Here is a 12,459-nt window from a genome sequence, read left to right on the forward strand (position 1 = left end):
CTTTTACTGTTGCTCTTACTTTTTTTTCCTACCCTACTACTATTGTATGTTTTCCTTTTTCGCATTCCCAAGAAAGAGGGATATCTATCCTCTTGTTGTCACACATGCATTTCTCAAATTGTAAACTTTACCGTTCATTAATAAATTTACATTTTTTTCAAAGCAACTCCAACATCTTATTCAAATCTTGCTCTCTGTTCGTCTATTTAGCAAGTTAGTCAAAGATATTCTCGCTAAATTGCATGTCATCCAATGTCCTCTCCATCTCCCACTCTCCAAAATTTATAGGCCCCACATGTTAGTGCCTTAGCACTCTGCTTCTCAATCTTATCTCTTTTCTTTTCCCACTCATTGTCCACCTCATCGGCCTACCATACACAACACCAGTGGCTAGGGAGTACAGAGGCCGGCAACCGGGCATCCTGGAGATATGGCCAGAGTTCTTGAGGTATGGCAGTGGCGGAGGCAGGCAATTGATCACCAGCCCCGAGTTTGGGCAGCAACCACCATCCTCGATTCCCCCTGCTCCAATGAATATGTGGCCACCTCAGCGTGACGTCGATGCGGAAGGTGGCGAGAGGTGGAGCGAGATTCTCCTATGTTCATATAGCACCAATGCAGGAGGTTTACCTTTGCTTCCATGCCTTGACTCAAAGAGGCGGAAGGGATTTGCATCAGGCACCACCTCAACTTGGTAGGGAGGAGGAAGAGGGATGGTGAGAAGGTAAGTATGGTGAAGGTCATCCAATGAGGTCAACTTCGTTGGGGTTTTCAATGTTGTCATCTTGCTACTAGTTGTGTTTGTTGGATGGAAGCTCCCTAGTGGTCTCTGGCAAGCTCGGCATTGATTGCCAATGGTGACAATGTCAACAACCTGTAGTTGCAGGTATGTGGGAGGTGGTGGGAGGAAGAGTCGCAGAGGGAAAAGTAGTTGGAGTAATTGATAGCTTGTCAGATGGCCAGCTGGATTGCCTGGCTACATTTGGCTAGCCTACTTACCCATTTGGCCTGCTGAACGGTAAGTTTGTTGTAGCAACAATTTTTGTTATGTTTGCTAAATTTTGGTATGGAGAGATGGATGTAGAGGCTATTGGAGTTTCTCTGAAACTTTTTTTGACACCTTTTCGAATTTGTTGGACAAAAGCTTTACCTATGATTAGACACAATTAATCCTACTCGAGGAGATGTATAAATTGACACCTCATTTTTATGGTAGAGAGAAAGAGGGAGAGATAACATTAAGGACAAAGAAACACAAGCTCTGTTTTTTCACCAACTCTATTGCAAGCTCTCATGCAACCCACAGGGCCAACTAGTGACTTAAGCTGTGTTCGAGAAAGAAGGTTCGGAACTTCACTCTCCAACACAAAATAGAGTTATAGATTAGCACATGATTATTTAAGTCTTAACTTGGAAAATGGGTTAATATGATTTTTAAAGTGACTTTTCTACATATTTATTTTGCATAAAATGCACTGTTTTATAATCTAGGAAACGTGTGTGTGAAAAATAAAGTAGAAGTTGGGAAAAGGTGACGCCGAACGCACCCTTAGCCTATTTGCTGGGCAGCTTGATAGAGGCTAGCCGGATGTAGTAGCCTGTTTGACTAAAAAAAAATAATCTGATGCTTGTGCAAAGGTGATACCAGCTCTAGTACGCATCTTCTTCACATATGTATTTGTTCATAGAGGAAGTTTTTGAGCTAGCATCCGTCTATCCATTCAAAAATAAGTGACCATTTTGGTTAAAACTTTTATCCCAATATAAGTCATAAGTGACTACTTGGAGACTAAGAAGGAAAGAATTGGATTAAATAGGGGAATACACAATAATTAAAACTAGGGTTGCCTCACTAGCCACTCGTGGTGCCTCATGACCTAGGGCACACCTCTTGTAGGGAAGTCAAACCATTCCGACCCCTCCCCTCAGAGAGCAAGCAAACATCACCCGTTATTGTGATACTCCACTAAAGAAGAGAGAGGGGGCATTAGGAGATTACCGTGAGGTGAAGGATGGGTCACATTTAATACTGTGCACCCACAGTGTCAGGCACATGCAAGCGCCGGATTGTTTGTCCCACGAAACAATAATAAAAGTGATGAAAAGATTTTTGTCATTCCTTGAGCAAACATGAAAAATAGGGGCGCCTCTGTTTGGTCACATCAAATCCATCATCATCATCATCCTCGCTCATGATGGCTTATAAATGGCGATAGGTCGGTTAAACGACTACCTGCTGTCCTTCATCACCGACCCGGTGGGACCACTGGTGAAAGATTCGATAGTATCACTAGGAACCCACTTACTCCATCTCCGTCTTAAGTATATGGTGTGTGGAGGGTTGATATGCCCCCATAGGCCACCCATAGACTTTCTATGTTGTTAGTCACATCACTCGTCCTGTTGGCAGGGACATAGTATGCTCACTAATGGCTTCCTCATAAGACATGAGAAGTATTTAATAGGCTCCTATAGCCACTCTTTCCAAAGGTCACTTTGTTATTAACTTAACACTATGAAAGGATGACCTAATCCAACGGGAAGGAGGATGGGATCTCGGTGTGGTAAAAAGCCAAGATTGGACACTCCATCCTGAATTCACCCAACTTGTATTTCAAAAAAAAAAACCATCGAAAGAACACCCGTAGGAGTAAAGTACTACACCTCCACGTGATCCAGACCTATAAAACTGCTTTATTTTTGTGATTTCTCCACACTTTCACTGCACTGCCCACCATATCCAATCTCGTGATTTCTCCCACGCTCCCTAGGCCAAACATAAAAGGGGTCCTTCGATCTCCCGTGCAAGTGGTCGACACTCCGACAATTGCACATCTTTTTATCAACAAAAATGTAAGTAGATGGAGGCAGGGACAAAGCAAGTATATACTACTCCCTTTGTTCTATATTATAAGATTATAAGATGTTTAGACCTTACCTATATTCATCATGTATATATTTTTATATGTATCCATATTTATTAGCATTCATATAAATCTAGTCAAGTCCAAAAAGTCATATAATATGAAAAGAAGGGTATTAAACTTGCTCTAAGCGAGTTTTTGATTTGGTCCAACTTACCCATTCTCCTACATCCACTACAAATGCTTTACGCCCGCATATAGGTCATATTTATGCATATTTTTTCATGGCGATCGATGACCTGCCACAGTAGCAGAGGTTTTCGATTTCCAGGTAAAAAAAAAAAGAGAAAAAAAAAACAACAACAGCAGTTCTCAACTTAAATTGGTTTATGAGTTTCAGAAACATGGATCAATCGAAGTTTGTGTGATGGTTGGTACTGGCTATATACCCACCAACTCAACTTGATGCGTCCGTTTATCATATGTCAATAATACATCTCAACAGCATACACCCACCAATTTATATGTACCAGCTTTGCTGAAAATCTGGAACAAACATACGGTGGAAAAAGACAAAAAAAAAAGGCACCAGAGTGGAAAACAGAACAAGAAACATATTACAACCTCCAAAATTTAGAAACTATACCACTCTATCTTTGCAATTTTCCTTACACACAAGTGCAACCAAAACAAACGGAAGAAGAAATAAATATTCGAGGGAAAGACAGTAAAAACCTCGAGTTACCTTATTTTGTTTTCTTTTTTGGAGAATACAAATCACTCGCTATGTATTGTGCTGTGCCAAATAATAGCTGAGTCTGTTGTCTAGAAGAACGAAAATTTGACTCCAGTCCTGGCAGAGAACAGGTTGTACTCCTTTATGTTGGTCTCCTCCCTTGAGCAGGGTTGAGCTTGACCTGCTGGAGTTGATGTTCTCGACGCCATAGATCCTCCACTCGCCTCATCGTCTTTGGATGATGCCTGGGACACCTGGGCAGGAGAGGATATGGGAAGGTTGAAATGGAACAGCGAGAAAGGCGCAGAGGCATCTTGCGGCTTCTTGTCTTCTGAACAGCCGTTCTGAGGACCCACCTGCTTTGATTCAGGAGTAAGGGCAATCTGATGTTGCCTCTCTGGTTTTACGATGACAGGATTCATCACTGCTGGCGCTCCATTTCTGAAGAGCGCAGTTGGTGGCATGGTGTTAAAGCTCACCGGAGTCTTGTGGACTGGCTGTGCAGGTACAAAACCAAACTCAGGACCTGCGTAAGGATGTACATTACTGTACTGCATTGAGAAGTCAACACATTGGTTTCCAGCCATGCCATATCCGACAGGGTTCGTGTAGAAATGTCCAGGTTGAGGGTGGTACGGTAAGTATCCATTTGTTGCAACTGGCATGTGATGATTATGGAAACCCACCAAGGTTGATGGGTATGGTGCTGCATGAACCTTTTGGTGATGTAACGGCTGCTCCTGGAATGGGGTCGCAACAAACCCAAATTGATTAGCATCAGGAGGGTGAATGTTTTGTGGCTGGTATTCTCTGAAACCATTTCCTGCACACATCTCAAGTAATGAACGTGAACCACTCTTGGTTGGCAGATTGCCTGGGCTGCTATTATTCCTTTCTGAAGATCCTTCTGAATCGGAAGTAGATGATGATTCCGGATTCTGAGCACTCAATGAGGTGGTGCTGCTCATGCTACTATCTCTGTCCCCCTCACTTAGACATGAAGAGCTATCTGAACTGGTCATGGTTGGCATCTGACCATCTTTTGCCAGGCAGCAATCTGGCTTGTTCACCACAAGAGGTTCATCATTGCAGGCATCTCGATTATTTTCACCATTTTCACGTGGCTGATCTGTTTTTGATCTGCAAGCTTCTCCAGCTCTATCAGAACAAGCCTCAGCTAGCACTTCACACTCCAGGTTATGATTTTGATTGCTATTGACGATATCTTTTGAAGATACCATTTGATTGGATCCATCAGCACCATCAACTGTTTCAGAAGCATCATTTGAGCTCCCTAAGCTAGCTTTCTTTCTAGCATCCATTGGCTCCCATACTTGTTTTGGAGCCACATTCTTGTTTGATGTACTGCCAACACGGCTTCCTTTTGACACTATGAAGCTATCCAATGGATAGCACCGGCGATACTGCAACCTGGGCTTCTCAACTATTGTTTTCCTGGACATCTTCATCTCCCTACTTGATCTAGCTGTTGAAGAAAAGTACCTATAATCTTCCTGTTGGCCACAACTGCAGGCGTTGTACTCGTACCTTTCTCTTGTTCGGTTATTTGCACCAAATGCAGAGTTACAACCTCTACCAGCATTCCTTGCTCTCTCCCTAGATTGCCAGTGAATATCTCCAATGGCCCCTTGGTCATCTTGGCAATCTTCATACCAAAAACCAGTGCTCTGTTCTTGAAGGGAATCCCTTCTAAATCTGAGTTTCCTCCTTGAGGATGTAGATTGTTCACACATGAAAGTGCCATTGCAATCTGATGGAATAAGTTCCGGTGTTGTACTGCAACGGAACTCGTTCAGTCCATCAGGTTTGCTTGTTAGGGATTGATCAACAGAGGTATCAGGAGAGAATGATTCTGTGACCACAACACTATCTTCGTCATCGCTAGCTGGGTATTCAGAGTGGGAAATGTCTGGTGACTGATCATTAACTGGTATCGCTGAGTAGCTCAGAGGTGATGACAAAGTATCATTTGAAGGTTTTGACTGAACGGGCATCCTTTCTTTCTCCTTTTCTTTCAACCGTTCTTTTCTTCTAAGCTTCTTTTCTCTCTCTTTTGTTCTCCTCCTCTCCCTGCGCTCTTCTTCTTCACGCTTCTCTTTCTCCTCTTCCTCAAGAAGCTTGGTCTATAAGACAAGTTAATCGAATTTAGTATACGTCGATTAAGTCACAAAAATCATAACAAAAGTTACTCCCTCTCTCCTCTACAACAAAGTATGTGTAGCTTACCTGTTTTTCCAATGTAATTATCTCTTTGCATGCAACATGAACCCGCTCTTCCAACAGTTTTAATGCAAGGGACACAAATACGCTGTGTGCATTTTGTTGTGCCGTGGCTTCCCTCAAAGCTTTTTCAACCTTCAAACAGAAAACAATATTTGACATGAGATGATGCTGCCGGCTTAAGTTTGATTCTCTTAACAAAAGGAAACATGGATAGCTTGATACTTGTGCTCACTATCCTGACCATTTGAATGTTTGGTACATTGAAGGGCAAGTACCACCTATTGCAATAGTTAAGAATGTGTGTTGCCATGTGAATTAACTGCATTGTTTATTCTAAAGGTACTAATATTACTTATACTGTGATGAATCTGAGGGAAAAATATCCACCTAGACAAAATCACTTTGAAAAATAAAACAGAAGAATGAATACCATGTCGTATTTCCATTGAACACTGAAACCATAGATCGTATGCTAAAACATCTTAGTACAAAACAGAAGAAATGGATATTGTATATAACGACAGTTCTACTTCGCTTGCAGACCATAACATTCAATAAGTGCTTGCTCTATCTGCAGACAATCATGTGCTTCCTTGGGTTATTAGCAACCATAAATTGCATTGTATACTCTACCTGTTCTTTGAATATAACTGTAGCAGCATCCAAAAGAAACTCTCTCGCAAGTTCAGGACTCTTAGCATGCTTCTGTGGATGAGCACCATCAACATCAGGATCATTTCCATCCCTATCCATAGCATCATCTTCCTGCTCATGTATGTCAACAAATCAGACCATATGAATTGGCAGAACATTATTAAATTCCAACATGGGTTAACAGATGTTCTGTTCATCCTATCTTATCTATACTATTCTAAAAATGAAGGTAATGGTGGTGGCAGTGCATCTGCCATCCACCAACTATAGTGTTTCAAAATAGTCCTATATATTGGTTCTATTTTTATCTATAAAAAACAAGTTCCAAACAATACTAGCATGCGTATAATTCATATTTCTCCGTACCAAAGCACAGGTATTTAGCTAGTTCCTTAAGAAAGGAACAACTTACATCCTCTTCCTCAGCTTCTTCAGCATGCTCAAAGAAACTTTCAATGCTTTCTCCCTCAGTAATTGTCACAAACCCATCCCCCACGATCAGCCTGCGATGAACACATGATTGGCCCTTCAAGGCATGTGCCTTCACGCAGAACTGTCTGGAGCTGCCATCTGGACTCGATGCTTTCAAAGTAACAAAATAATCTTCAAACTGGTCAAGATCAAGGCCTTTCCTGTGGACTTGCCGATTCATTCCTACATTTTCAAATCCCAGTATATCAGATTTTCCTTCATCTGTTCCAATAGCCCACTCAAAACGATTATAGGATCTGTCATGATCCAAGAAAGATTGGCGCCAATCAACTAGAACAGCATCCTCAAACACCTGAAAATATTAAAAGCCAGAAGTTAACCACCTATAGGTAAACTAGTGTAATGTATCATGCAGTTAAAAATGGGAATGCAAGTCCTTTTAAATTTTATTTGCCATGGTTTTCCCCATGTATGGTTTTACCATCTGAGGGTATGCCAAGAGGGGAAAAGGAAAGAAAGAACAACTTTGAGAGTGAATATTGAAAGAAGCTGGAGCATCCTGACCTCACACTGGAAAGCCGTGTCAGCAACACAGAACCAGCTAGTGCAGCGAGGTTCACGACGCAAGCGCTTTAATTCTTTCAGTTCCTTAAATTCACGAATAACATTCCGTCGGCAGTCTCTGCAAAATCTCTTGCTGTCGAACCTGCAAATGTATGTTCATCCACACAGTTAGCTAAAAATTACACACAAAAACTGGCTGTGAGAAGCATAATAAGTATCCTACACATTCTTCCAATCAAGAGTCACAACCATCCAACATATACCAACTGAAATGAAGTCACTCAGAACATAGAAGACCAAAATTTACACAAATTCCAGATAATGAAGAACACATCAAAACTTAGTTCATCACAATAAGCATCTTACACATTCTTTCAATCACGAATTACAACCATCCAACATATACCAACTGAAATGAAGTCACTCGGAACATAGAAGACCAAAAGTTTACGTAAATTCCAGATAATGAAGAGCACATCAAAATGTAGTCATCCTCACAACACAACTTTGGCCATTGCTAGTAAACAGTAACTATTCAAATAAGACAAGGAAAAAAAATCCTGTTTGAATCACAGTAAAATATCAAGAAACATTCAATGGTGCCTGCTGATAGGTGCCTTTTTATAAGATGACTTCCACCAAAGCAGAGAAAAGACCACACCAAGTAGCACTTACAGGAACCTTAAAAATCCGACCATTTGTAACCAATGGAAATGACTTTGGATTCTTGCAGGGTGCCGATGCATTCTTGCTTAATAAATAAGTAGAACCAGTCCAAAAAATTTAGACTAATAATATTCCACTATCCCCCATACATTTTTAAACTCAAAAGGCATACCCATCACATATCAAGGTGCAAATCAATAACCAATCTGACAAAAATACTCTGGCCCTGTTTGGGGAGCTGGACATTGTAAGAAGCAGCTGGTGAGAATCTAGAATAGCTAGGTTTTCCAGCTTTTGACTTTTAGTTCATTTTCTGGATTCTATAGCTACTGATTGTTAGAATCTACATAATTTGGGTGGGAGGGGGGGGGGGGGGGTGGGGGGTGGAGCTGGAGATTCTATGAGAAGCTGCAACTACCAAGAACTCCCAATACAGGATCTCCCTCTGTTCACATATGTAGGAGACATTTTATTTTGATATGAAGGAGGGGTTTTTACACAGGAATAAATTGACCATAACACATTAGGTCTAAGCACTATATCCAATGCATGCATGTAGGAAGCTGGATGTTGATTGGTGTACGGAGGGAACAGTACACCTGTTTTATACTGGAATGTGATATGGCCTACATTTGTGAGAAACACCATTAGAAAAATACACCACATAATTGTGAATGGAGGGGGTAAAAGACAATTTCATCGCAATTGATGAATGCATACTTCCATTAGCACTTGGCAGTAGCTGGTTCCTTGATGGGGAAAGCAAATAAAGTGTTTGGGCTGTCACAAACTTAGTCTAGCTAGATAGATTTGTTCAAGTTTAACTGTGCATAAATTTCATCATTTGAACTTGTATCAAAGAAACAGTACCCAGTCGCTCTCACCTATGCATAAGTCTTTCGATGAAATCTTCCTCCTTCATCCGTAGAAGAGATGATCTAGTTTCTTCACCCAGGTCAAACCAGAAACCCACCAGAGCATCACAAGAAAGGCGTGCAGTGTGCAAAGCACATGTGTCTCGTATTCCATGACCCCTACCATAATTAGCTATTACTGGGCTAATCCATCCTCTTCCTCCTCCACCACATGCATCAGGATAAAGCATTTCCCGTTCACGCTCCCTAGCTCGTGCATTGTCAAATACCTATTTAAAATAGCACTAAATTAATTGGAAAAATTCAGAATGATTTAATTACTCACCCTAATCAAGAACCATGTGAATGTTCTCTTAAATGAACAAGCATGGTCTAGAGAAAACTGCAGGTGAAGTTTGTTGAATAAGTTGCTGAACTAACAACCAAAGAACAAATACATAAATGCCTTTCTAAAAAAGTACAAATCCACAAGTTATTCAGGCTTACATTCTGGAGAACATGAAGGGATTTTGCATTTATGAAGCAGTCAAGAAGAGTCAAGATGCCTTCTCTTGTTGTTGAAAGCCCCCCCCAGTTATGAACTGATAGGTCCTGAACATTATCTATTTCACATGAGCCCTCTTGATGCAGTGACTTCCCACGCATGACTATTTGTGTAAAACATTCTAAAAGCAGCCCATTGCACCTTGAACAGTACAAATTCTTTCTAGCATGCTCAATGAGGGTCTGTTTATCGATTCTGAGGAGCTCATGCCGTGCCTGAGGCGATAAGGCACTCCAGAACTGGAAAATCACATCAACAAATGGTCAGTTCTATTAGTAAATTATAAATTTAAAAATGCAATTACTTCAATAACAAATTTAAAACACACAACAAGTAGCCATCAGCTACACATGACATAGATCAAAATCAATGTTGTTAAGGCAATAAGGTGAGGCAATGTCACAAAATTTTGTAGTGCATACATCGTTGCTGCCAATTCTTGTCTCATGTGCCACAGAAGCACCGAAGAGAAGTGGCACACATGCGGCCAGACTGATAGAAAACCTAGGGGAAGTGGTGTGCACGTGCAAGCAGCAGAACAGAGCCACATGGCAAACAAAGCAGCAGAACTGAGCCACATGGACATCAGGTGCAAGCAGCACAGCTGGACCACACGGCCAATAAGGCATACAAGCAGCAAAGTGGAGCCACGTAAAAAGCAGATAAGAGCACACAGTGATTTCCCATGCGTGTGCATTCGATTTCCCCTGTTCGTACAGGAGTTTGACCGTGGCCCTGTTGATTTCATGTGATTTGTTACAGGAGCCGGATGCTTCACGCACGACAGACAAGCTGGATGTGACGCCCTGATGCCCAGGTGACACTTCACAAAACAGGGTCAAAATTTTAATATAGATATAGACTACCAAATTGTTACATTTCTAGCAAATAAAAAAAACAAAGCAGGTGGTGGGTCTGCAAATTTTAGATTATTTTATAAGATTGCTTATAAAGAGCATTCATGGCAAAGAGAGACAAGTTCAGAATTGTGGTTAATCTCCTCATTTTTCCATAGAACGATAGGAAGTGAGTTGCAAGGTAAATTCCTTTTTCATCAACTCATAATGACCTCATATGTATGAACCATAATGAACACATATAAAGATGGCAAGGAATTAGGAATAAAGAAGGTCAATTTTGCTCCTACCACCAGCCTATGTCTTATCCACTCTTAGTACTATTGAGGCTATGCTAACTTAATCTACAGCACGGTAAATTGAAATGGATGGTAGGAAAGTTTTCATCATTTGAAACATAAAGAATTAAGGTTCATTATTGTAGAACACAACTTACCAATTGCTACTTCAATAGAAGATTACAATGATCTAGTGCATAAGATCCAACCAAAGCAGTTAGAGACCGCTGAGTTTTTTTCAGGAAAGAAAGATAAATTTCTACGTTGTTATGATATGTTGGTGTCCTAGAGGATAGATGAACAAAGAACAAGCTCCAACACTAATTTAAGGTGAAGCAAAAAAAAAAAAATGGAACCTACCCCTTACATTATAAAGTATAAGCATTACTGAGATATCGGGAGAATAGTTTGGACAACCTTATCTTAATACTCCATATACTTTGTCATGCATTGAATTGCTGATTTTCTCTTTAAAAGGCAAACCCACAATTATAGGGGAATTAATCATCGCATTTAATGCTCTAGTTAAATATCAATTGCCAAGTGCAGAATAATAGAACGAAGCCATATGGGCAGAACTCCAGACACGCATAGCACAAATCAGTGCACTACTTTGGGTTCAGTTGTACTGTCTAGTCATGATGATAGCTTATAATGAGGACATTTCAGCACAGGGAAATCCTATCCAATGCAGAGGGCGATCAAGGAAGGAAAAACTACACACCTACAATCCTATCCCAGGTGAAAATTTTGAGTAGTAATCAGAAGCACAAGGCAGGGACAACACATAAACCCCTAGCCCTAGGTCCGGACAATGCAGAGATGGACCCAAGAGAACCTGTGCTGGTAACATTCCATGATCGGCAGCCGGCCATACTTTAGTCTTGAGAATTGAGGTTGTCCTGGCAGGTCCAGTGAGCTAGCTGAGCAGCAACAGAGGTAACAGCGCCAATTTTCCAAAGAGGACAAGAAACTAATCGAATCGAATTGTTCAGTTAGCAGGTGGCGTGAACATTGTGTGCATATGAGAGCAATGAAGCATAGCCGGTTTGGCGTGGCGAATAAAACTAGTAAAGAGTGGCATGGGGGAGCTCTTGCAGGTGCAGGGCGGTGAGATTGTAGCAGCAATCGAATCCAGTAAGCAAGATGGGAAGCGTGGCGGTGGCATAATCATCATCCGGCAGCAATCGAATCCAATACTAGTACTCTAACTCTACCTCTACCTAGGAGTAGGAGGGAAGAGGAAGTCCGGTGGGAGGGCAGATCCGAGATCCGATCGAGGGTCCGTCCAGCTAGGTAGCAGGGAGGGAGAGGGGGGTACCTTGTCGAGGCGGTCGAAGGTGATGTCGTCGCGGCGGCGCGACCAGATCGCGGAGGAGGAGGATGGCGGCGGCGCCTCCGCAAGCATGGGCGGCATGTCGCGGGGCGTCAGGCCATAGGTCGGGATCTGACGGCGGCGCCTCCCCTCCCTCTATCAGATAGACTGTGTATTGCTCTCTTCTTTCCTCTTCTCTCCGAAATGCCCCCCCCCCCCTCCCCTATTTATTCCTTTTCCTTTTCCTCTTCTTTATATATATTTTATATTATTTATAAAGCAAATAAATATATAATGAAAGCATCGAGAGACGACTACTCGACGGGAGGGACGGCTTTGGATTTTTGGGAGGGAAAGACAAACCAAATTTCATTTCCTTTTTTCATGTTTCCTGCTTATGTCTTGTTTTTCTCTCTTTTTCTTTCTTTTT

The 12,459-nt window shown here is 41.6% G+C and overlaps 1 protein-coding gene across 3 annotated transcripts; it reads right to left on the reverse strand.

Annotated features, from left to right (window-relative positions):
* Positions 1-3,491: 3,491 nt before the first annotated feature.
* LOC102707710 lies at positions 3,492-12,215 on the reverse strand. Of its 3 annotated transcripts, XM_015841882.2 has the most exons (9): positions 12,036-12,215; positions 9,522-9,818; positions 9,045-9,304; positions 7,495-7,636; positions 6,911-7,282; positions 6,478-6,609; positions 5,848-5,976; positions 3,957-5,744; positions 3,494-3,854 (listed from the first exon to the last, which is right to left on the reverse strand). In XM_015841882.2, the coding sequence occupies exons 1-9, from the start codon at positions 12,129-12,131 to the stop codon at positions 3,690-3,692; spliced, it is 3,381 nt and encodes a 1,126-aa protein (XP_015697368.1). In that variant the 5' UTR covers positions 12,132-12,215; the 3' UTR covers positions 3,494-3,689. The 3 variants fall into 3 exon arrangements, with proteins under 3 accessions (XP_006661595.1, XP_040383989.1, XP_015697368.1); XM_006661532.3 differs by having other exon boundaries at positions 3,492-5,744; XM_040528055.1 differs by lacking the exon at positions 12,036-12,215 and having other exon boundaries at positions 3,492-5,744; positions 9,522-9,626; positions 9,721-9,783.
* Between the last annotated feature and the right edge of the window lie 244 nt (positions 12,216-12,459).

Source organism: Oryza brachyantha, chromosome 10 (genome assembly GCF_000231095.2).
Source record: "Oryza brachyantha chromosome 10, ObraRS2, whole genome shotgun sequence".
Classification (NCBI taxonomy): domain Eukaryota; kingdom Viridiplantae; phylum Streptophyta; class Magnoliopsida; order Poales; family Poaceae; genus Oryza; species Oryza brachyantha.

What these genes read in the sequence shown, in the direction of transcription:
- LOC102707710 (XM_006661532.3), bottom strand. Translation starts at nt 12,131, where the DNA reads ATGCCGCCCATGCTTGCGGAGGCGCCGCCGCCATCCTCCTCCTCCGCG. An exon ending in ATCGAAAGACTTATGCATAG is followed by an intron (nt 7,637 to 9,044) that starts GTGAGAGCGACT and finishes ATACATTTGCAG; the next exon opens with GTTCGACAGCAAGAGATTTT. An exon ending in CAGTTATATTCAAAGAACAG is followed by an intron (nt 5,977 to 6,477) that starts GTAGAGTATACA and finishes TTCTGTTTGAAG; the next exon opens with GTTGAAAAAGCTTTGAGGGA.